The sequence below is a fragment of the Giraffa tippelskirchi genome, chromosome 7 (assembly GCF_054371585.1).
Source record: "Giraffa tippelskirchi isolate mGirTip1 chromosome 7, T2T-mGirTip1v1.2.pri, whole genome shotgun sequence".
NCBI lineage: Eukaryota > Metazoa > Chordata > Mammalia > Artiodactyla > Giraffidae > Giraffa > Giraffa tippelskirchi.
In genome coordinates, this window is record NC_137281.1 from 21,896,273 (window position 1) to 21,921,069 (window position 24,797).

The 24,797-nt window shown below is 41.1% G+C and overlaps 1 protein-coding gene across 1 annotated transcript in view; it reads right to left on the minus strand.

Moving 5' to 3' along the window:
- Window positions 1-24,797, minus strand: part of HYDIN (HYDIN axonemal central pair apparatus protein) — a 339,593-nt gene that overhangs the window by 127,394 nt on the left and 187,402 nt on the right. Inside the window, exons 22-23 of the mRNA XM_081512491.1 lie at window positions 21,478-21,621; window positions 14,238-14,551 (exon numbers count right to left, since the gene is read on the minus strand). Coding sequence (XP_081368617.1) covers window positions 14,238-14,551; window positions 21,478-21,621 — 458 coding nt within the window. The remainder of the gene's footprint in view (window positions 1-14,237; window positions 14,552-21,477; window positions 21,622-24,797) is intronic.

Here is a 24,797-nt window from a genome sequence, read left to right on the forward strand (position 1 = left end):
TGGAGAGAAGCACAGATGGAAAGTCTGGCCTTGAAAAGCACCAGATGCCAGGAGAAGGAAACGAGATGATGAAAGCGGCAGCCTGAGGAAAAGCAGTATGTGGTGTGGGCTAGAGGGAAGCAAGCTGCCTAGCGGTGTGGTGGGAACCTGGAAGGAGGGATGCCTGAGTAAGGGGGTGGGTAGGAGCTAAAAGGAAGGACCGATCCAGGAAACACTTTTGAGGAAAAACTGATGGCACGTACTGACCAACTGGTTCTGAGGACAGAAGCAGAACCAAAGAAAGACGGTAACCAGATAGGCATAGCCTTGGGAATGTTCAGGATCAATGATCAGCGAGTGACACGTTGCTTTCCAAAGTAATTGTGTTGGTTTACACACCTATTAGCAATGCATGTGCTTCTAACCTCCACACCCTCAACAACATTCAGTATGGCCGTATTGCATTTAATATGGTGGGTGTGCAGTGGTGCCTAGCTGTTGTTTTAATTTCCATTCTCAAGATTACTAATAAGATGGAACATCTTTTGATACGCTTATTGGCCATTCAGATCTCTTCTATGAAATTACTGCTCATTTCCTCCCTTTTAAAATTGAATTACATGTTTTTTCCTTCAAAGGCATGCTTTATGGATTATGTACTCTAATAATTTGAAGGTAATGTGTATGCTGAAACCTTTTTCAGTTTGTAACTTGTCTTTCATTCTTTTCTATGGTGTAAAAAGGAATAAAAGTTCTCAAATTTAAGGCAGAAACTACGAAAAGTTTCTTTAAGGTTCTATGCTTTTTGTTATCTTGTTTAAGAAATTGCCCTTTATTCAGAGATCATCAAGGCATCATCCCACATTTTTTTCATATTTAAAGTTTGGCCTTTTATATCTTTAACCCATACAGAATTAATTTTTTGTATAGTGTGAGTTTAGGGATGCATTTAGGCTTTTTTTCCTCCATAGATAGTGGACTGTCCCTAGATCATTCACTGAATATACCATTCCTTCTCCTTCGTTTTGATTTCAACTTAGTTACGTTTCCATACATGTATGGGTCTGTTTCTGGACTCTATTCTGTTCTTTAGTCCATTTGCCTATCTGTGCACCAATACCACACTATTAAAATCACTATATTTTCATACTAATGTGTTATCCAGTAGAGAAAGACCTCCCAGTTTGGAGGGACTTGACTAGTCTTGTCCCTTTGCTCCTGCATATATATTAATATTTTAGAATCAACCTGTTGGGATTTTGATTATAAGTGCATTGAAACTATAATTTTGGGGAGAAATATAACATCTTTAACAAATTGAGCCTTTTAAAGCAAAGATCATAGTATGTCTCACCTTGTATTTAGGTCTTTAAAAATGAGTTTTAATAAAATTATTTTATACATAGAGATATTTGCAATTTTTGTTAAATTTATTCCTATATTTAAAAATTTGCATTCTCTTCTTTATTTGCTGCTGGTACACAGAAATGCATTTGGCTTTTATAACTCATACCCATCCATCATCCTCACTAAATTCTTTTCCTAATTCTAATAATCTGCTATGAATTATTTTGAGTTTTTTATATAAGCAATCATAACATGGCAGTTTCATTTCTTTCTTTCCAAATCTAGTCCCTTTTATTTTTTTTTGTATCTTCTTGCACTGGCCAGGCTCTTTAGTAAGTTACTGAATAGAAATGCAACTTTGTCTTATTTGTGATATTAAAGGAAATAATTTTAATATATTATTGTTTTCCAAGTTCTCCTTGATTGAGTTGAGGAATTTTCCCATGAACAGTTGTTTAGCTTTATTAAGCGGTTTTTCCTTAATCTATTGAAAGGACCATACATTTATTTCTTTAAAATGGTAAAGTGATAAATGTTTAGATTTTTCGTATCTTGAATCAACCTTGCATTCCTGGAGTAAGCCCAACTTGGTCATGGTATTCCATCTTTTTATCCTTTGCTGGATTCAGTTTGGTAACATTTTGGTGGATATTTTGCATTCACATTTTTAAATTAGTGAGTGATAATCACATGAAATATTTATGTCTCTGATGTGGCTTAATTGGTTTTGGCTAGTTTAGTTTCAAAAAATGACTTAAGTAACATTTTCTCTTTTATTTCTCAAGAGTTATGTAAGTTTGTGAGTTGTGTAAGCAAAGGAAGCCATCAACAAAATGAAAAGACATACTAAAGGAAAGAAAAATACTTGCAAATGATATCACCAATAAGGGGTTAATACCCAAAATATATAAACAGCTCATACAACTCAATATCAGAAAAACAAACAACTTGATTTAAAAATGGGCAGAATACCTGAATAGACATTTTTCCAAAGAGGACATGAAGATGTCCAACAGGCACATGAAGAGATGTTCAACATCATTAATTTCAGAGAAATGCAAATTTTTGAAACTACAATGAGCTATCACTGCACACCTATCAGAAGAGTTATAAAAAGGAACACAAATAACAAATGCTGGAAAGGATGTGAAGAAAAGGGAATCCTCAAATACTGCTGATGGAAACATAAGTTGATGCAGCCACTGTGAAAAACAGTATGGAGGTTCCTCAAGAAACTAAAAATAGAACTATCATATGACCTGGCAATTCCATTCCTAGGTATATATTGGAAAAAAAACAAAAACATGAATTTGAAAAGATACATGTACCTCAGTGTTCATAGCATCATTATTTACAATTGCCAAGATACAGAAGCAACCTAAGTGTCCATCAACAAATGAACAGATAAAGATGTGGTGTGTATATATATGTGTGTGTGTGTGTGTGTATACATATATATATGTGTGTGTGTGTGTATACTATATAATGGAATACTTCTCAGCCATAAAAGAAGGAAATTTTGCCATTTCCAACAACATGGATGGATAAGAACATTGTGCTAACTGAAATAAGTCACACAGAGAAAGACATATACTGTATGATACCATATTTGAGGAATCTAAAAAATACAATAAACTAGTGAATATAACAAAAAAGAAACAGAGTCACAGATAGAGAGAACAAAATAGTGGTTACCAGTGGGGAGAGGGAAGATGGGATGGGCAATATTGGGATAGGGAAGTAAAAGTTAGAAACTATTATGTATAAAATGAACTATAAGGATATATACTGTGTAACATGGAAAACATAGCTAATATTTTATAATAACTATTAATGGAGTATAATCTTTAAAATTGTGAATCACTACGTTATACACCTGTAATTTACACAATATTATACATCAACTGTACTTCAATAAAAAAATAAGTAATATAAAAAAAGAATTTGTGTAAGTTTGGAATTATTTGTTCTTTGAATGCTTGGAAAAACTTGCTTTTGTCTATCAAGACTAGTGTTTTATTACAGAAAGACTTGAAACTATTCAATTTCTTCAATGATTAAAAGACCATTTGGATTTCTTTTTTTAAAGTTAGTTTTCAAAAGTTGTATTTTTCTAAGAATTTATCCATTTTATCCAATTTTTCAAAATTTTCCATAGAGTTACTCATGAAAATTTCAGCTTTTTAATATCTGCTACAATTATAGTTATGTCACTTGTGTATTCCTAGCAATAGTTGTGTCTTTTTTTTTTTGGTTAGTCTTGCTTGAATCTATCAATTTTATTAATAATCTCTTCAAATAGCCAACTCCTGGCTTTGTTGATTCTTCTTATTTTATTTAATTTTCTCTTTCATTAGTTTCTGGTCATATATTTAGTATTTCCTTCTGTCTATTCTCTTTGACTTTATTTATTATCTATTTACCCAACTTCTAAAGGTGTAAATATTCAACTCAATTTTCAGCCTCCCTTCTTTTGTAACATAAGCATCTAAAGTAGAGTTTGTCAGTGGCAGCACTATCAATATTTTGAATAGATAATTCTTTGTTGTTGGGGGCTGTCCTGTGTATTCAAAAATGCTGAGCAGCATGCCTGGCCTGTCCCCACAGAATGGGTGAAAATATTTGCAAACAAAGTGACTGACTGACAAGGGATTAATTGCCAAAATATACAAATAGCTCATGCAGTTCTACGTCAAAAAAACAAACAACCCAATTAAAAAATGGGGAGGAGATCTAAATAGACATTTCTCCAAAGAAGATATACAGATGGCCAAAAAGCATATGAAAAAATGTTCAACATCACTAATTATCACTAGAAATGCAAATCAAAACTATGAGGTGTAACCTTACACGAGTCAAAACGTCTATCATCAAAAAATCAACAAACAGTAAGTGCTGAATAGGGTGTGGAGAAAAAGGGACCCTCCTACACTGTGGGAATGTAAGCTGGTACAACCACTATAGAGACCAGTATGGAGATTCCTTAAAAAACAGAGCTACCATATGATTCAACCATCTCACTCCCAGGCATATATATCTGAAGAAAACCATACTTCAAAAAGATAATGCACCCCAATGTTCACTGCGGTACTATTTACAGGAGCTGAGACATGGAAGTTACCTAAATGTCCATCAACAGAGGAATGGATAAAGAAGATGCGGTACATACATATCATGGGATATTTACTCAGTCATAAAAGAACAAAATAATGCCATTTGTGGCAAAACAGATGCACCTAGAGATGATCACACTAAAGACAGAGAAAGATAAGCACCATATGATATCACTCATATGTAGAATCTAATTTTTAAAAATGATACTAATAAATTTATTTACAAAACAAACAAGACTTACAGATATTGAAAACCAAAGGGGAAGCATGGGGAGGTGGGGGGACAAATCAGAAGTTTGGGATTAACATACACATACTACTATATAATGGAAAAGGAAATGGCAACCCACTCCAGTGTTCCTGCCTGGAAAATCCCATGAACAGAGGAGCCTGGCAGGCTATAGTCCATGGCATCACAAGAGTTGGACACAACTTAGCAACTAAACTACCAGCCACCACTACTATATAAAAGATAGATAACCAACAAGGACCTACTGTATAGCCATAAGAAACTCTACTCAAATTCTGTGATAACCTATATGAGAAAAGAAGATGAAAAAGAATGAATATATGTATATACATAACTGAATCACCTGAAACTAACACAACATTGTAAATCAACTATAATCCAATAAAAATTATAACTACACTTTAGCTTTTATTACCACTATTTTTTTTCCATCCTCATTCAATCTGTTGTTCTTATTTATTTACTAAGTTGTGTCTGACTCTTTGTGACCCCATGGACTATAGCCCACTAGGCACCTCTGACCATGGGGTTTTTCCGGCAAGAATATCGGAGTGGGTTGTGATTTCCTTCTCCAGAGGCTCTTCCCAGCCCAGGGATCAAACCCACAATCTTCTGCATTGCAGGTGGATTCTTTACTGCTGAGCCACCAGGGAAGCCCATCATTCAATCTAAGTATTTACTAAATTTCATTGTGATGTTTTTCACCCTAGATTATTCAGAAGTGTATTTTAAAATGTCTAAGCCTAGGTACTTGTTTGTTTTAAAATATCTATTTGTTATTGATTTCTAACATATTTGTTGACATTTGCTTTAAGCCCTAGAATATGGTAATTTTTCATAAATGTTCCATAGGGCTGGACGAGTTTTTTCTGAGTGGGATGTTCAACATATATCAATTATATCGAGCCTGTTAACTGTGTTCAAGTTGTCTGCAGCAGAGTTGTCTAACAAAACTTTCTGCAGTGATGAAATGTTCTATATCTGTGGTATTAAATACAATAACCACTAAACACATGTGGTTATCAGCACTTAAAATGTGGCGAGCGTGACTAAGGAGCTGCATTTTTAACTAAAAAACTTTTAATTTAAACAGTTACATGAGCCTTGGTGGCTACTCCATGGGGCAATGCAAACTATATAGTCTTGCTGATTTTCTGTCTGCTTGAGAGTGTTATTAAAGACAGTGGATGTGTCTACTTCTACTTGTGGCCCTCTGAGTATCTGCTTTAAGTATTTTGAAGTTATGTTTTGAGACATGTGGAGTTTAGATTTATTGTATCTTTCTGGTGAACTGAACTTTTAAAAAATGACCTAGTAACTTTCTTGATCTCTAGCAATGCTTTTTTCGTTTTAAAGTCTATTTTTACAGTTGCCAGGGTGGGGGTGGGGGGAAGCAGGGAGAAGGGGAGAGGGGAAGCAGGGAGAAGGGGAGGGATACATCGGGAGATTGGGATTGGCATATACACACTACTATATAGAAAAGGGATAACTAATAAGGACCTATTTTATAGCACAGGGAACTCTACTCAATACTCTGTAATGACCTATATGGGAAAAGAATCTAAAATTTTCAAGAGTGGATATATGTATGTGTATAACTGAGTCAGTTTGCTATGCAACAGAAACAACAATGTAAACCAACTATTTGCCAATAACAATTAAAAAATGATAATACAAAATTAAGTATATTTTAACTGACGTGTCATAGCTTTGTCAGAACTCCCCCTCAAGATATGCCTGTTTTCTCTTTTCCCATCCTTTTACATTACCATGTCCTTATTTTTCAGATATCTCTTTTTAAAATAATTGTGAGTAAAATCCAGAAGCACAGTCATTTTCTTAGCCAGTTTAATTTATATTGATTTCAATTACTGATCCATTTGGATTTATTTTATCATTTAATTTTGTAATTTTTAAAAATTTTCTCTGAATCTTCTCCATGTCACCCCTTCCTCTAATTTTTAAATTTATCTTTGGATTGACTGTAATTCTGGAGAAGGAAATGGCAACCCACTCCAGTATTCTTGCCTGGAGAATCCCGTGGACAGAGGAGCTTGGTGGGTTGCTGTCCATGGGGTCGCACAGAGTCAGACATGACTGAAGCGACTTAGCATGCATGCATGACTGTAATTGTCCCCTTTACTTTTTCCCTCTTCTGGAACAATTTAAAAACCTAAAATCTTTGATTTCTCCTCTTCCATAGTAAACAATATTTCAGTCCTATATTGATATATTTATGCCCCAGATTTTACATTATTGTTATCATTTTATGTAGTTAATGAAGTTTAAGTTTACCCATAATGTACCATTTTCTTAGTTCAGAAATCTTTCTTGAATCTTAGACATTATATTAGATAATTTTCCTTCCTTCTTAAGTATACCCATAGAAGTGTCTTTAATGAGTGTGCCCCTCCTTTAATGGGCCTGCTAATAATCACCTCTTGCAGTTACAGTTATTCTAAGGACTGTTGTTTTCGGTTCACAGTAGCCCATGTCACTCTCTTACTTTAAACCCTTCCATAGCTTTTCACTACATTTTGAAAAAAATCAAATTTCTTAGCATGACCTGACTGGCCCTTCAGAAACTTCCAGTCATATTGTTACCATTTCCCTGGCTCATGGGCTTCTGATATCATGACCTTTTTACTCTTCAAATGTTTACTCATACATTTACTGATTTAAATTTTTTACATTAAAGACTGTTAAGAGCTAAACTGGTCCCCCTTGAACCCCACTGCTCAGAGGATATTCTTAGGTCAACTGCCCCTCAACCCTCAGCCATACATGACTCAGAAGAACAGGTCACAGGACATCCCGAACTGGTGAGGGAGGCCATGGAGGTTCTGGTTAAGAGTCTCACCCCCACCCCTTCAGGCCTCCGCTCTCTTTCTTAATCTCATCTAGAGTAATCCTTTAGGTGTGCTGTCTACTTCCTGCCAGCATCAGCTTATGGGGGTTTGTTACAGCAGCAAAAGGAAACTAATACAGGTGAAGGGTTAGTCCCTGTTGGCCCTGGATTCATTCTTTGGGCTGTAAAATCATCATTCTGGCTCAAGTACAAGCAGGGGGAGAATTAGGGCAAAAAGGGGGGGTGGAGGTGGGAGGGGCATAAGAGCTTGACTTGGCACTTTGCCTGAAGCCATCTGTGGCCACTCTGTTCCCTTTTCTGACTTTCTTGCTCGCTCAACAGAGCTGCTTGCCCTCTAGCCCTCAGGCTCCATAATTTCTTGTGCAAACTTCCCTGGAAGGCGGAAAAGAAAAAACTATCACTGCAGAAAAAACTATGACTGCAGAAGTTTAAAGGATTCTGAGAGGTTCAGGGCCTGTGGGGAAGAGAGAGGATTATTTATGAAAGGGATTATTTATGCTCAGGCCAGCAAGAGATAACCTGTGGCCCTCAGGCTCTGTAGCTTCTGACTGATTTCAGGAGAAGGTATCTCCAAGCCAACTCTGGGACCCTGCTTCTCAAATAGGTCCTGTGTTTGCACTGGGGTGCCAATCCACTAATTTCCTCATTAAAGGAATGACCTTAACACCTGACACTTCCTGATCATTTATTATGTGATAGGCAAAGATCTAAGAACTCTGAGTAGGGGTGGAGTCAATCCTCACCACGCCCATATGTGGGAGGTGCCATTATAATCGCCCTCCTTTCAGATGAGGAAGCCAAGGCTCAGGGACCCTCAGCCATCCACCAAGTCAGGTGGGGCAGGTGGCTGAGTGGGAGGCTGACTCAGAGGCCAGGCTCTCAGCATACTGGGCAGCCCTGGAAGGCTGGGGTGCAAGGATACCCAGTGCCTGCTCCCCGGGACTCAATAAAATAATTTTTGTTTTGAAAGAAAAATAAAGACTCATGTTTTATTTTCCCCCTAACATTTTTGTTTTCTCGATTGGGCCCTTGGGCAAAACAAGGGCCTGTCCTTGACCATGAGCCTGGGTTTACCTGGCTGTGGAGGAGTGGTGGGGAGGACAGGCAGGCATGCTGGGCCCGGCCATCCTGCCCACCCTTGGACCGCGGCCTGTGACGGCTCGGCTTCAGCCTTGATGAATGCGGCCTGGTACAGGGGAGGGAGTTTCTATCCTTTAGAAGGAAAAGGGCTCTGAGTCCATTATCTCGGTGTCTAAAGATCCTGTGGTTCTAACGCTTTACGGTCCTGGGGAGGGTCTCACTTAGCAGCACTTGGTGGGAAGGAACAGAGAAGAAGGAACCCTTTGAGACCTGAAAACAGCCACCAATTGCAAATTTTTCTTTCAAGTGTCATCTTGGAGACACATGTACTTCATAAACATTTAGTGCTCTCAGCAACTCTTTTCGGTTTCTGCACTACCCCCTTTACAGGTAAGTAAACCAGGGCACAGGGTCACACATTTAGGAGGACAGACCTAGGAGGACATAACCAGCCATGTCCAATTCCACAGTCTAGGACCTCAGCTACCACTGACTCCGTGTCTTGAAAAAGTTCCACTTCCAAGGCAAGAGAAAGTGAGGGGTGATGAAGAAACAGACAGAAGCCTCCAGGCAGTGAGAGTCCCTCTATCGCGCTTCCAGCCCCTCCACTCTCCTCTTACAATCAAAATACTGGATAAATGGTGCGCATCACAGAAAAATCAGTGTGAGAACAACACGTGTTCTTTTGCTGTCAGGCTAGGCTCCCTTAGGCTCCTGTATTTGATTTATTTATAATCTGATTTGGAAATGAAAAGGCAAAGCTGTCCTTGGGGACCACATGCTCAAAGTTCTAACATCGCGTCAGCCTGCAGCTCTTAGTCTGGGCACAGATGCCAGCTGAGCCAGCATCTGCTTGGCTCTCTCTGGTCTCTTCAGAGCAAAGCCTGGTTTGAGTTTGGGTGTTCCTTTGTTCTCCTTCTACACGGATGCCATGAAACATCATGTTCTTATCCAGCTGAGCACTCAGGCCAAAGAAAGGGTACATTCCTACAGCGCTGGTGAGGCCAGTAGCCGTGCCCAGCCCTGACATGTCACCCCAGCTTCCTCATTACATGTGTACGTGTGAGCAACTGGACTGTCATCCACCAGACTCAGTCTAGAACCCTGTCATGCACAGGGACTCATATAGATGAGTGGGTTTCAGACAATGGCAGGCTTACAGAGTGCTTACCAAACACACTTGCCCACTTCACTTCTTTGTTCTTATGTGTGACATGAGACGGAAAAATTTTGGGAACAAAAATTATGCTCAAACAAGAGAGATGCTTTGAATGTCTGAGTCAGAACTGCCTACAAAATCTCACACATATACACAAACTCCCAACTGCACAGACATATGCCTACACACATGTACACACACACACACACTCCCTTGGGTGTGATATATGTGTGCTGTGACAGGCAGGAATATTGACAGTGTCTAGGTCTCTTCATATCCTGTCTAATAAAAAAGATAATCCTCTTTTACGCTTTTGTTTCTTTTATTAGCTGTGAGGGTTAGAGGAATTCTGATTGGAAAAGAAAGGTTCATGTTGGTATATCTGATAAAGGTGACCTTTAGTCAATGAGTGGTTCATGTTTTTCTGATGGGCTGTACAGACAGAGTCTGTCTGGACAGCAAGTGGTATTTTTTTCTATGCAAGGTGACATTTATGCCTTGAACTTTTCCACTTGGCGGGTGCCAGGAAGCTGACAGAAAAGAATGTTAAACTAGTTAGGAAATGACTCTCCTCTCACTACAAACACCAGGGGCAGGGAGAGAAGTTGATTAATTACAAAATATTCTTTGAGGACTCACTCTGTGCTATGGACTGTGCTGGGCCCAGGGATAAAGAGGCCACAGAACAGATATGCTCCCTAGTCTCACAGGGATTAAGAGCCAGCAGGGGAGTTGAACATTAGCCAGAGTTCTAATGGGATGAGTCACGGAGGAGACGGGCTACCGGTGCCTAGGACAGGGGACCTCCAGTAGGGAAGGGTCTTAGAGAAGGCTTCTCAGGGAAGGAAGTTTATGCTGAGATTTGATGAGGCAGCAGGGGTAGCTAGGTGAGGAGCAGGTAGAGCTTCCACCAGCAGAGAGAAGGCATGAGGCAACAACAGCACTGGGCAGGAAAGAGGCTGGCATGTGAGCAAACAGGAAGATGTCAAGGTGATAGAGGACAGCAAAGTGAGGAAAACTTGGAGAGGAACGCAGGGGTGGTACATGTTGAGCCTTGAAGAATACAGTGGGTATTTCGTACTTTATCTCAAGGAGCATGGGTGCCCCCAAAGGCTGAAAACCATGGCAGTGACGTGCTCATCACTTGGCTGCAGAGGGGGTGATGGACTGTGGCACAGGAGTGGAGGCAGACAGCCTGGTCAGAGGCTGTCACAATGGTCCAGGCAAGAGGCAACGGTACCTTTAATCAGTGTAACAACCACAGAAATGGGAATGAGAGGCTTTTAGAAGGTGGAGTAGGTAGAATTTGGTGATGGATTTGATGGGGGTACCTGGGATAAGAAAGAGGAAGAAATCTGGATGCCTCCCAGGACAGTGGGGTCATTTACTGGAACAGGGGCCCTGGAGGAGAAGCAGGGAAGGGGTGGAGCCTGAGTTTGGAGCGGGGCACACGGGGCATGAGTCACCTGTGAAACAGCCAAGAGGAGACGTCCAGAAGGCGATGCACTTGCAACTCCGAGGGTTCTAGGAGGAGATACACATTCGGAAGCCTCTGCCACAGGAGCTAAGTGAAGCTGTGGGTGGTGCAGATCCAGGAGGAGCAGAGGGCCTAGGAGGGAGCCCTGTGCCCCCAAACTCCAGCTGTTGCTGGCCAAGAGCTGCGGAGTAGTCAGTTGAGGGGACAAAAGGAATAGCAGGAGAGTATGGTGCTATTCAAGATATGAAAGGAATTATGTTTCAGGAAGGAAGGGCTGGACAACTGTGCTGAATAATGCTACGGGTGATTTTTCCAAGAAAACCTGACTCTGTCACTCTCCTGATTACAAATCTCACCAGTGCCTCCAAGAAAGAGTCTAAGGTCCTTATCATGGAATCCCAGGCCTCTCATGTGCTTCTGCCAGTCTACCTGCCCAGACTCCTCTCCCTGACGGCCCCCTACCGATGAAGTCTGTGCGGTGGCCCCTGTGGACACTGACAAGTGTGTACCATCTGCTTTTCCCGCATTCCTCCCCCCATATTGCAGCTTTTGTCTGGAGATGTGCCCCACTCCCACCCTTTCAGTCCATGTGGTTCTGAGGTCACCAGTGCAGCCCTTCGCATGGGGCACACAACCAGGTCAATGCTAATCAAGTGCTTCACCCTCTCCTGACAGGGACTGGTGACGGGAGGGGACCGGAGAGGTGATTTAAGATGGTCCCATCAGCGTGAAGCTCCTGGAAGTTCCGGGACCAAGGCTCACCCTCCTTTCCAGTGGCTCAGAATCGCACAGACAGGGCCCCAGGAGTGCTGGCAGCACTGAGGACACGGCTAACGCGTGAAGGAGAGCAGAGCTGAGACAGGGAGGCCGGCACCAGGGACATGCCTTGAGTCTTTCCTTTAAGCCAGGCCAGAAGCCAAAATGAACTTGGAATTTTGAGTTGTGGGAACCAGTGAATGAACTCTGTTTTTCGTTTTTACATAGAGCCAGGTTTCCTGAATCCTGACTTCTGTACGTGCTATTTCTGTAACTGAGAACGTTTCCCTGCTTCTCCAACTAGAGCATTTAACTGCGCTTCTCAGTGCAGTCTTCTCTGACGCCTGTGAGCACTCGTCCCCGTGACCTCTCATAGAGCCTGGCACTACCGTGTGCCCACCGTGGTTTACACACCTGCTTCCCCAACAGCCTCAGCCCAGGGATCATGTCTTTCTTCTGTATCTCTGATGCCTCACAAAGTATTTGCTGTATAAGAATCACTTATCAAATGGCTTCCAAGAGACTCTCTGAATCAACAAATGAAATATAAGCAAGAGGCTCAATATCAAGATATTAGAAGATAAAGAAGAAAGAGAAATGAAGGTCAAATGAGTGCTTAAGCCAATGAAAAATTAAGTGTACCACCTCCAGTACTGGCCAAGTACATTTTCAAAATGTCATTATTTTAAATTATGGAAATGGCTTCTTGAAAACAAAAAAATAAATAAAGCATGTCCCCTGCTCCCAGATGGAATAAATTCATTTAGCTGTGTTACATCAGAATAACTTCATACAATCTGGTATTCGAAACTCATTAGGTCAGGTTGACTGATTTTTCCATAATTATTTTAAATGTTCACCATCTACAAAATTTCATCCCAAACCTGAACAGTCAGTTGCTGGCACCTAAATGAGTAGGCTCCATCACTCAGGCCCTGAACCGGCTTCAGTGCTACACTGGGTTATCATCAGATGTTTACAGAAGACATCCAGAGCAAGCCATAGTTACCATGGAAACAGGCACGCTAAAGTAAAGGATGGCTGTCATACACAAGATGAGGACTGTGTATAGGAAGCATCGACTAGCCAAGAAACAACATCAGGTATTCCCAGTTAAGAATGGCCACTCATATTCAGGTGTTGAAAACTGAGCTGTCCAAACATCCAACAAGGAAACATGCAGAAGCCCATTCATCCTGGCCACCAATGTGGCTTTTGACCCAGATGAAACTGTTATTAAGGCCTGACTGAAGTAGGCTCTTTCCGTTTCTGTAAACGAGTGTTTTTCAAATTAAGTTGGATTTAGCTTCTAATTGAACAGGAGACACACTTCTAAACCTAAATATTGTGAAGACAGCTTTTCCCTTTCCGTGCTCGCCATCTCCCACATACAGTCCCACGTATATGTCGATACACATAATGTACATTTACGGGCCAGAACAAAACCCACTGAAATATGCAGAAGGTAGCGTTCAGGGTAGCACACGCCTCATGTATTGTCCTACTCGGTTTGTGCTTTGGGTTTGAAATGCTTAGTAAGGAAACTCTACAAAGACTATTTTTAGTGATAAATCTCTAATGATACAACCACTAGATTCAAAATTAGAGCAGGCTTAGGGATATCACTTTGTTCATCTAGTGGCAATTGGGGCTTCCAAGGATATTTTATCTGCTTTTCCTGTGAAGAATGGACCATGGCTCTTTGTTCCTCTGTCAGTGATTAGTTGTGGAACTTTACCCCAACTGAAAGTATTATTGAAGGCCTCCCTGGTGGTCCAGCAGTTAAGAATCCACCAGCCAATGCAGGCAACACTGGTTCAATTCTGGTTTGGGAAGATTCCACATGCTGTGAAACAACTAAGTTCATAAACCACAACTTCTGAAGCCTGTGCTCTAGAGCCCAAGAACTACAACAACTGAAGGACCACACATCCTACAGCCTGTGCTCTGCAACAAGAGAAGCCACCACAATGAGAAACCAGGGCATCGCCACTAAAGAGTAGCCCCTGCTTGTTGTAACTAGAGAAAGCTCGCATGCAGCAAAGAAAACCCAGCAGAGCCAGAAATAAATCAATAAAAATTAAAAAAGGAAAATATTCATGGAAGACCAGGGCTCAGAATACAGGAAAGTCAGTGCAAAGCCCAAAGGAGATTTAAAAAAATGAAAGCACAGGAGAGCTCTGCAGGATCACCCTGCTGGTTGGTACCTTATCTGATTTTCCTCATCTTCTACCAGGAAGAACCAGCGAAACTTCACAACCAGGGGGCTGCAGTTGGTGATCATGATGTAGCGGATCACCTCGGTGTCGTTCAAGATACAGCCAAAATCCAGCTCCATGGTCTCAAAGCTGAGGTTGGGGTAATTCACTTCTCCACGCAGGTGCAGGATGTCCACTTGAGGGTGCTCCACATACTTGATGGCTAAAACTTCTTCGGCCACCCAGTTGTTCAGATCATTTTTGTAGGAAGGGTCAAATCTGACCAGCAGGTCTTTTACCTCACCAACCTCCAGTTTAATAGGCTACAAAAAAGATAATGGGGAATTACCAACCTCTATACTATGCATTTCCAATCTGATATATGAAATAGGACAGCCAAAGTTATTTATATATATTTATGTGCACACATATACATATACATACATACAGACACATACATTAGCAGGAAACATATACATACACACATATATGTAAATACACACACACACACACACACATACACTTTATCCATAACTATGCATCCACACTTTACATAAACAGCTGACATACTGATAGCAATATCTATATGTATCTATCTCTATCTCAATCTCTATGCACAAACATATTTTTCAATAGTTGAAAATGAAAGCAAGAAAAATTTGGAGAAAAATTATTTGAAAGAAGAGATTTTGATAAATGTTGTGAGGTTCTGAGGATGGAGGAGTTGTGAAAGGAAAGTCTGCAATGAATAGCTATTATAAAATATTCTGAAAATAATATAAAAACTGAAAATAAATTAAGATTGCAAAATGCTCTTCCTAGATAAGTGGGAAATGTTCTTTGCCTAATAAAATTTTTAAAAAGGCTTTCTAAAGGACTGGGGTAGGGGGGGCGTTCCATAGACGGTGACCCAGAAAGGGATCGATTAGGTAATTTAATTTCTTTTCTAACGTCTGCAATTCTAACACTTTGCACAGTGTTATTCACTTTCTGCTGTTTTCTATTCAACTTAAAATGACACTCCAGAGCTGTACAGAGTTTGTTCGGGAGATTGTGTTTGTTCTCTTCTCTGATTCAAATCCCCATGTGTTCCTTGATACCAAGGCCACAGAAACACCTTCCCATAGAAAGCCTGGCCCTGTGTTGGCTTTTTTAGGAATCCCTTAATCCCCACATTTAATCGGCATGAAAGCCACCTCCTGGTTTTGTAGAAAATGCCCTGAGGAAGTCAGGAAGAATACAGCACAGGAACGAATCTGTTTACAGAGCACTTTCCTCTCCACTGAGTTTTAAGGTTCAGGTATTTAACTGTGCACTTTACTGACATGATCAGATGGCTTCAGTGGATAAAGCCAATTACCCGACTGAAGAGTCAGAGAGAGGGTAATGACTCCCCAGTTGGCTAATCTCCTCTGAGAGCCTTGCCAGCCACTTGGCACAGGTGGCTTGGCACAGTTTAGAAGCCAGTCTGTAGACCATGGCACCTGCAGCACTAGGCATTGTAATGCTTAATGTTTAAATACAAAAGCACAAATAAGAAGTCACAAACTTATCCACAATTTCACCAGATATTATTTCTCAGAGATTATATTTGACTTAATATATTGGTGATATATGTTCAGAGCAGTGCCTGGCACATAGTGTAGGGTATATAAATGTCAGTTATTACATATCAGTGAACATCAACATTTTAGCAATCAGTGAACTACAATGTACTGGAATTGGCAAATTTAACTCAGAAGGCCATTATATCTACTACTGTAGGCAAGAATCCCTTAGAAGAAATGGAGTAGCCCTCATAGTCAACAAGAGAGTCCCAAATGCAGTACTTGGATGCAATCTCAGAAACAACAGAATCATCTCCATTCATTTCCAAGGCAAACCATTCAACAATATCACAGTAATCCAAGTCTATGCCCCAACCAATAATGCTAAAGAAGCTGAAGTTGAATGGTTCTATGAAGACCTACAAGACCTTCTAGAACTAACACCCCAAAGAGATGTCCTTTTCATTATAGGGGACTGGAATGCAAAAGTAGAAAGTCATGAGATACCTGGAGTTACAGGCAAATTTGGCCTTGAGGTAAAGAATGAAGCAGGGCAAAGGCTACTCGAGTTTTGCCGAGAAAACACACCGGTCATAGCAAACATTCTCTTCCAATAACACAAGAGAAGACTCTACACATGGACATCAACAGATGGTCAATACCAAAATCAGATTGATTATATTCTTTGCAGCCAAAGATGGAGAAGCTCAATACAGTCAGCAAAAACAAGACCGGGAGCTGACTGTGGCTCAGATCATGAACTCCTTATTGCCAAATTCAGACTTAAATTGAAGAAAGTAGGGAAAACCACTAGAACATTCAGGTATGACCTAAATCAAATCCCTTACGATTATACAGTGGAAGTGAGAAATAGATTCAAGGGATTAGATCTGATAGACAGAGTGCCTGAAGAACTATGGACAGAGGTTTGTGACACTGTACAGGAGGCAATGATCAAGACCATATCCAAGAAAAAGAAATGCAAAAAGGCAAAATGGTTGTCTGAGGAGGCCTTACAAATAACTGGGAAAAGAAGAGAAGTTAAAGGTTAGGAGAAAAGGAAAGATATACCCATTTGAATGCAGAGTTCCAAAGAATAGCAAGGAGAGATAAGAAAGCCTCTCTAAGTGATCAATGCAAAGAAACAGAGGAAAACAATAGAACGGGAAAGACTAGAGATCTCTTCAAGAAAATTAGAGATACCAAGGGAACATTTCATGCAAAGATGGGCTCTGTTGAATTGATATGGACCTAACAGAAGCAGAAGATATTCAGAAGAGGTGGCAAGAACACAGAAGAACTGTACAAAAAAGATCTTTATGACCCAGATAATCACGATGGTGTGATCACTCACCTAGAGCTAGACATCCTGGAGTGCAAAGTCAAGTGGGCCTTAGGAAGCATCACTACGAACAAAGCTAGTGGAGGTGATGGAATTCCAGTTGAGCTATTTCAAATCCTAAAAGATGATGCTGTGAAAGTGCTGCACTCAATATGCCAGCAAATTTGGAAAACTCAGCAGTAGCCACAGGATGGGAAAGGGTCAGTTTTCATTCCAATCCCAAAGAAAGGCAATGCTAAAGAATGCTCAAACTACCACACAATTGCACTCATCTCACACACTACTGAAGTAGTGCTCAAAATTCTCCAAGCCAGGCTTCAATAGTACGTGAACCGTGAACTTTCACATTTCAAGCTGGATTTAGAAAAGGCAGAGGAACCGGGGATCAAATTGCCAACATCCGTTGGATCATAGAAAAAGTAAGAGAGTTCCAGAAAAACACCTATTTCTGCTTTATTAACTACGCCAAAGCCTTTGACTGTGTGGATCACAACAAACTGGAAAATTCTTCAAGACATGGGAATACCAGACCACTTTATCTGCCTCCTGAGAAATCTGTATGCGGGTCAGGAAGCAACAGTTAGAACTGGACATGGAACAACAGACTGGTTCCAAATCGGGAAAGGAGTACGTCAAGGCTGTATATTGTCACCCTGCTTATTTAACTTATATGCAGAGTACATCATGCGAAATGGCGGACTGGATGAAGCACAAGCTGGAATCAAGATTGCTGGGAGAAATATCAATAACCTCAACTATACAGCTGACACCACCCTTATGGCAGAAAGTGAAGAAGAACTAAAGAGCCTCTTGATGAAAGTGAAAGAGGAGAGTGAAAAAGTTGGCTTAAAGCTCAATGTTCAAAAAACTAAGATCATGGCATCTGGTCCCATCACTTCATGGCAAATAGATGGGGAAACAATGGAAACAGTGACAGACAGACTTTATTTTTGGGGCTCCAGAATCCCTGCAGATGGTGACTGCAGCCGTGAAATTCAAAGATGCTTGCTACTGGAAGAAAAGCTATGACCAATCTAGACAGCATATGAAAAAGCAGAGACATTGCATTGTCAACAAAGTTCTGTCTAGTCAAAGCTATGGTTTTTCCAGTGGTCTTGTATGGATGTGAGAGTTGGACTATAAAGAAAGCTGAGTGTTGAAGAATTGATGCTTTTGAAATGTGGTGTTGGAGAAGACTCTTGAGAGCCCCTTGGACAGCAAGGAGATCCAATCAGTTAATCCTAAAGGAAATCAGTCCTGAATATTCATTGCAAGGACTGATGCTGAAGCTGAAACTCCAATACTTTGGCCACCTGATGCAAAGAACTGACTCAGTGGAAAAGACCCTGATGTTGGGAAAGATTGAAGGCCGGGAGGAGAAGGGGACGACAGAGGATGAGATGGTGGAATGCCATCACCAACTCAACAGATGTTGAGTCTGAGTAAGCTCCGGGAGTTGGCAGATGGACAGGGAGGTCTGGTGTGCTGCAGTTCATGAGGTCGCAAAGAGTTGGACACGATTGAGTGACTGAACTGAACTGACTATCATCCTTTTATGGTCATCAGAATTGATCAGAAAGTATGGAGAAGTCTAAGGTAAGTCTAAAATCTTCCCTTGGTGGGTCTCTTCTCTTTAGAGGACATAGAATTCTTTGGTCAGTTGTAAGAGTGGCAACTTCACTAAGATGTATCTACCTGTTGAATATTCTACATCATTTTGTTCCAGGACAAAGTGTGGCCTTGTTTTTTTAAAAAATCTTAAAAAAATTTCATTTTTATTTTTGAACAGACAGGACAATGAAAACCATGTTATCCTGTGCCCATCTCCCCTCCTGTAACTCAAGTCAACTCTTTCCCTCCCCTGAGGCGATTATGATTACACAAGTGTCTTATCTGTCCTTGTATGAACATAAAGATATTACATGAATATAAAATCACATTCACATATGTGTTCCTTTATTTTTTACATATATGATAGCGTACTATGCACTCCTGTACTGCATGTTGCTTTTTCTACTGGGGGATAACTCATCAGTGCGTACGGAGCTGCCTCACTCTTTTTCAATAGCTGCATTTTATTCCAGCATAAAATTCTGCCATCATTTTTTAAGCAATTTCCTATTGACAGGTATTGACTCCCAGTCTTTTGTTCTTATAATTAATGTTGCAATGAATATCCTTGTGTATACATTATCTCGTATATTGTGTCTGTGTCTCTAGGATAAATTCCTAGGAGTAGAATGACGAGGTCAGAGGGTATGGGCATTTAAAATGTTGATAGTGAGGCTGTACTGTCTTCCACTGTACGCTTCCCCAATACAGTGCCTGTTTCTACGTGCCCCCTAACATAGAGCATTATCCAACGTTTGCTCTTTACCAGTCTGACAGGAAAAAATGTGTTTCATAGTAATTTTAACTTGCATTTCTTCTAACATGAGTGAAGCAGGACATACTTTCATATATTTAAGAGCTTTTTTCTTTGTGAACTCTGTTCATTTCTTTTGCCTGTTTTTCTACTGGGTTGTTGGTACTTTTCCTGTTGATTTGTAGAAGTTATTTTTAAAATTAGGTGTATGCTTTTATTAAAGTTACATGTGCAAGTAACATAAAATGTCGAACTGTACTACACGGTTTATTACAAGAAACAGTAGTTCCTGACCCACTGTGGCGTTCCAATAGTCCCGAGGCCACCATTTCTCAATTCCTGTAGCAGGATGGGTCTATGGAAGAGCTTTTTTGGTCAGAGAGGGGATGATCAGGCATTGCATACAACTCAAGATACCAGGGATTACTCTGAGGTTTCGACACTGACACAGGAAACATTAAATTCCTGGAACATTTTGATGAGTTTCTCTGCGGAAGAGCATTTATGTTTACGTCTTGGGATGCAAGCCCGCTGCCCATGTCTTCTGAGTGAAGTTGGTCAGGACAGCTGGCTGGTGCACACAGGGTCCCTTGTGCTCACAGCTGGTGCCTCTCAGCCCAGGCTCCTTGAGCTGAAGGACTCACACTGCCTTGCCTCACTGGAGAACTTCCTATGCTTTACGTCTTTGCCTTTTTGTCTACCCACTCCCCTCCTCATTCTATCTTATAGAATTTGTTTAAATCTCTCATTAATTGGTTACACCCACTCACCCTCTTCTCCTTTCATTTTATTGCTCTGGGTGGCTTTCCTTTTGAACATTTCTACTTTCATCTTATTAAGATTTCAGGAGGGACAAGATGGGGTCTGACCTAAGACGGAGAAAACTGCTCATGCCTGAATTTTCATTTTCTCATCCATTTGTTTTCCTCTGCTCTTCAGTTCACTCTTCGTCTCCTCTTTGAACACCTGTATCTTGTCCTTGAGCTCTTTTTAAAGACAGGTTATATCGTCTGTCATTTCTCTGAGACTGTAGAAAACTCCCTGTTTGTACTTTGTGTTTTTCTTCTTTGCACAGGTTGCCTTGCAGGAGGTTTTCATCTGCCTCTTGCTTATAATCATCTTCTTCTTTTATTTTTCTGTTCAAAGACCTTAGCTGTTTCCCCTAACCCCCAATCATGCTTGAATGAGACTCTAAAGAATCAGTGAGGAAGGAAGGGAAGGGGAGGGCGGCGGTGCAGTACTGTCTGCAATACCCTCTCATCCCCCATCTCCCACAAACACTTGTCTCCCCGAGCACGTCTCCATGTCTCAGCTATCTCCACTCGTGTTCCATAGCAAACATCCTTCAGTCACAGGCTCCCTCTACTCTGCCTGCCCTTCCTGCCTCCTCTATCTCATTTCTCCATTAGCTGTCCCCGAGAGACTGAACACCATGGGCTGTGGGGCTGCTCTTTCCTTCAGCCCTCTTTCCTCTGCAGCACCACCGGCTGCAGGGCCCAGTCATTCCCTCTGGTGTCCTCACGTCCAGCCAAGGATGGATGATCTTGCGGGATTGTTCAGGGAACACCACATCCAGCCCCGGACCAGGGGGCCAGGGGAGCTCACAGCCTCCTCCTGTGGCCCTGTGCCCATTTCTCAGTATCTGGAGATGGGCTGGCTGGTTCAGGGTCGGGGCTTTGAGTTTTGGTCAAATTTGAGGGACATTAAGATCTTTCCTCTCATTACTGGGAAGTCACTGTTTTCTAAAGATCAGCTTCATCATCACAGGCAGGAAAGGAAGGATCAAAATAGTGAGTGAGAAGTTCCTACATCGTTAATAATAGCTTTCCTACCAACTGATACTGAAATTTGACTCATTTTAGATTTTTCCTCTCTGTTTCCAAGATTCTTTACATTTTTTCTGGGCTGAAATTTGGCAGTGCACTGATACTGTTCTCTTCCTTTATCACACACATGGCTCCTCCCTAGGAGTTAGGACATCCTCTGTCTAGTTACCTCAGGAGTTGAGGGCAGTGGGGATTTATCAGTCTCGCAGATAAAGAAGGGTCCACCTGTTGAGAGCAACGCGTTCACAGGCAGCGTGGAAATGTTCTTTATGGCCAAGGGCTGGTATTCAGGTTCTAGGATAGTGTTAGGTTTCTGCAAAAAAAAAGAAAAAAGAGGAAACAAACCACAGTAAGCCTTTAGCAAAAAAGGTCTGATATTCATTGTTAACAGCTGATTTAGCACTCTCTTTGTTTATATCTATGGGTGTATGGATTTATATTATCTCCATCTATCCATCAATCTATCTAAATATAGGTAACATACATTTATATATTATATAGATTCACATCTCAATGGTCTACCATACATTAACAATGATTTATCTAAATCTCTACAAGGGATTAATATAGATGAAGATACAGGTATAGAATTGTCCATGTATGTATCTATCTATCTATCTATTTCACTAGAAATGATCCTACATTAAGCCAGAAAATATAGATTAGACTGTCTTACTTCCTTGTTACCTGGTTTAAAAAAAACCCTATATAAGCCATGCCTCTGAATAGAACTACTACTACTGAAGTTTCCACAGCATCATAAAACAAAAGTTTAAAAAGTTAGTGGTATCTTATGGAAGAATCCATGCACCATTATAATGAACAAAACATTTTTTCCTTACACAATATTTTTTTCATGCTTAAAAAACCCAATTTGCAAATATACTCACCTTGCTATATCAGAAATGCTCATAATTGTTTTCTATAAATTTTCCTGATAACACTGGGAGAGGTAATTTAGAAGCACCTTTCTCTCTGTTAGATCAAATTTCATTTTTCATCTGGAGAAAGCATCAGAAATGGATGTTGAGCTGGAAGTTTCTGTGCAGACTGAAGTTTTCCTCCTTATGACTCTGGGATCCACATTATTCCTTGTGTACCTTGGAAAAGGGGTCCTTTAACATCAGTAGGAGGGGACTCAAAACCTTAGTCTCTGGCCTCCAATGACAAGCTCCCTCTCACTCCCTGTCTCCTCCAACAGTTCTACCTTATTTTTCCCAGCCCTCTTTGTTTTGATCTGCTTTTTCTCCTTTTTCAACTTTAAGGTAAATCCCCCTGATTCCATGTTTTGCTCTGTTTCTGCTCCTTTGCCCAGCATGGTCTTTCCTCTACTGGGCTTTCTGAGGGAGCTGGGGTGACCAGTGTCCATAATGTCTTAGTCAGTTCAGTTCAGTTCAGTCGCTCAGTTGTGTCTGACTCTTTGCGACCCCATGAATCGCAGCACGCCAGGCCTCCCTGTCCATCACCAACTCCTGGAGTCTACCCAAACCCATGTCCATCGAGTCGGTGATGCCATCCAACCATTTCATCCTCTGTCGTCCACTTCTACTTTTGCCCTCAATCTTTCCCAGCTTTTCAAATGAGGTCAGCTCTTCGCATCAGGTGGCCAAAGTATTGGAGTTTCAGCTTCAACATCAGTCCTTCCAATGAATACCCAGAACTGATCTCCTTTAGGATGGACTGGTTGGATCTCCTTGCAGTCCAAGGACTCTCAAGAGTATTCTCCAACACCACAGTTCAAAAGCATCAATTCTTTGGCGCTCAGCATTCTTCACTGTCCAAATCACACATCCATACGTGACTACTGGAAAAACCATAGCTAGCATCTTTTAATTTCATGGCTGCAGTCACCATCTGCAGTGATTTTGGAGCCCAGAAAAATAAAGTCTGTCACTGTTTCCATTGTTTCCCCATCTATTTGCCATGAAGTGATGGGACCAGATGCCATGATCTTAGTTTTTTGAACATTGAGCTTTAAGCCAACTTTTTCACTCTCCTCTTTCACTTTCATCAAGAGGCTCTTTAGTTCTTCTTCACTCTCTGCCATAAGGGTGGTGTCATCTGCGTATCTGAGGTTACTGATATTTCTCCCGACAATCTTGATTCCAGCTTGTGCTTTTCCAGCCCAGCGTCTCTCATGATGCACTCTGCATATAAGTTAAATAAGCAGGGTGACAATATACAGCCTTGATGTTCTCCTTTTCCTATTTGGAACCAGTCTGTTGTTCCATGTCCAGTTCTAACTGTTGCTTCCTGACCTGCATACAGGTTTCTCAAGAGGCAGGTCAGGTGGTCTGGTATTCCCATCTCTTTCAGAATTTTCCACAGTTTATTGTGACCCACACAGTCAAAGGCTTTGGCATGGTCAATAAAGCAGAAATAGATGTTTTTCTGGAACTCTCTTGCTTTTTTGATGATCCAACGGATGTTGGCAATTTGATGTTTGGTTCCTCTGCCTTTTCTAAAACCAGTTTGAACATCTGGAAGTTCACGCTTCATGTATTGATGAAGCCTGGCTTGCAGAATTTTGAGCATTACTTTACTAGTGTGTGAGATTGGGTGCAATTGTGTGGTAGTTTGAGCATTCTTTGGCATTTCCTTTCTTTGGGATTGGACTGAAAACGGACCCTTTCCCATTCTGTGGCCACTGCTGAGTTTTCCAAATTTGCTGGCATATTGAGTGCAGCACTTTCACAGCATCACCTTTGAGGATTTGAAATAGCTCAACTGGAATTCCATCACCTCCACTAGCTTTGTCCGTAGTGATGATTTCTAAGGCCCACTTGAGTTCACATTCCAGGATGTCTGGCTCTAGGTGAGTGATCACACCATCATGATTATCTGGGTCGTCAAGATCTTTTTTGTACAGTTCTTTTGTGTTCTTGCCACCTCTTCTTAATATCTTCTGCTTCTGTTAGGTCCATACCATTTCTGTCCTTTATTAGTCAGTTCAGGCTGCTGTAATGAATATCACAGACTGGGTGGTTTAAATCCGCAGCCATTGATGTCTAATAGTTCTGGAGGCTAGGAAGGCCAAGATTAAGGTGCCAGCACGTCCAGTGTCTGGAGTGAGCCTATTTCTCAGTTTGTAGATGGCTGTCTTCTCACTGTGTTCTCACATGGCTGAGAGAGAGATCATCTTCCTTGTCTCTTCTTATAAGGGCACTAATTCCATTCGTGAGGGCTCCACCTCCATGATCTTATACTCTCAAAGCCCACTTACAACACTATATAAGGAATTAGGGCATCAACATATGAATTTGGGGGGGACACAATGTTCAGTCCATAAGGTTGGCTTGAGCCTTCTGCCTCAGTTGTACCCACTAGCCCTTTGTGGATGCCCGAAGTTCCTTCAGTGTTCAAACCTCCCAAGAGAAGCTGTCACTGTTTCCCTCTCTCTAACATGGTGACATAGGTCCTGGCTTCACTGTGCACTCGCAGACTGTATATTACAAGTTGGGGAGGGATGGAGCAGCACCTTCGACCTTC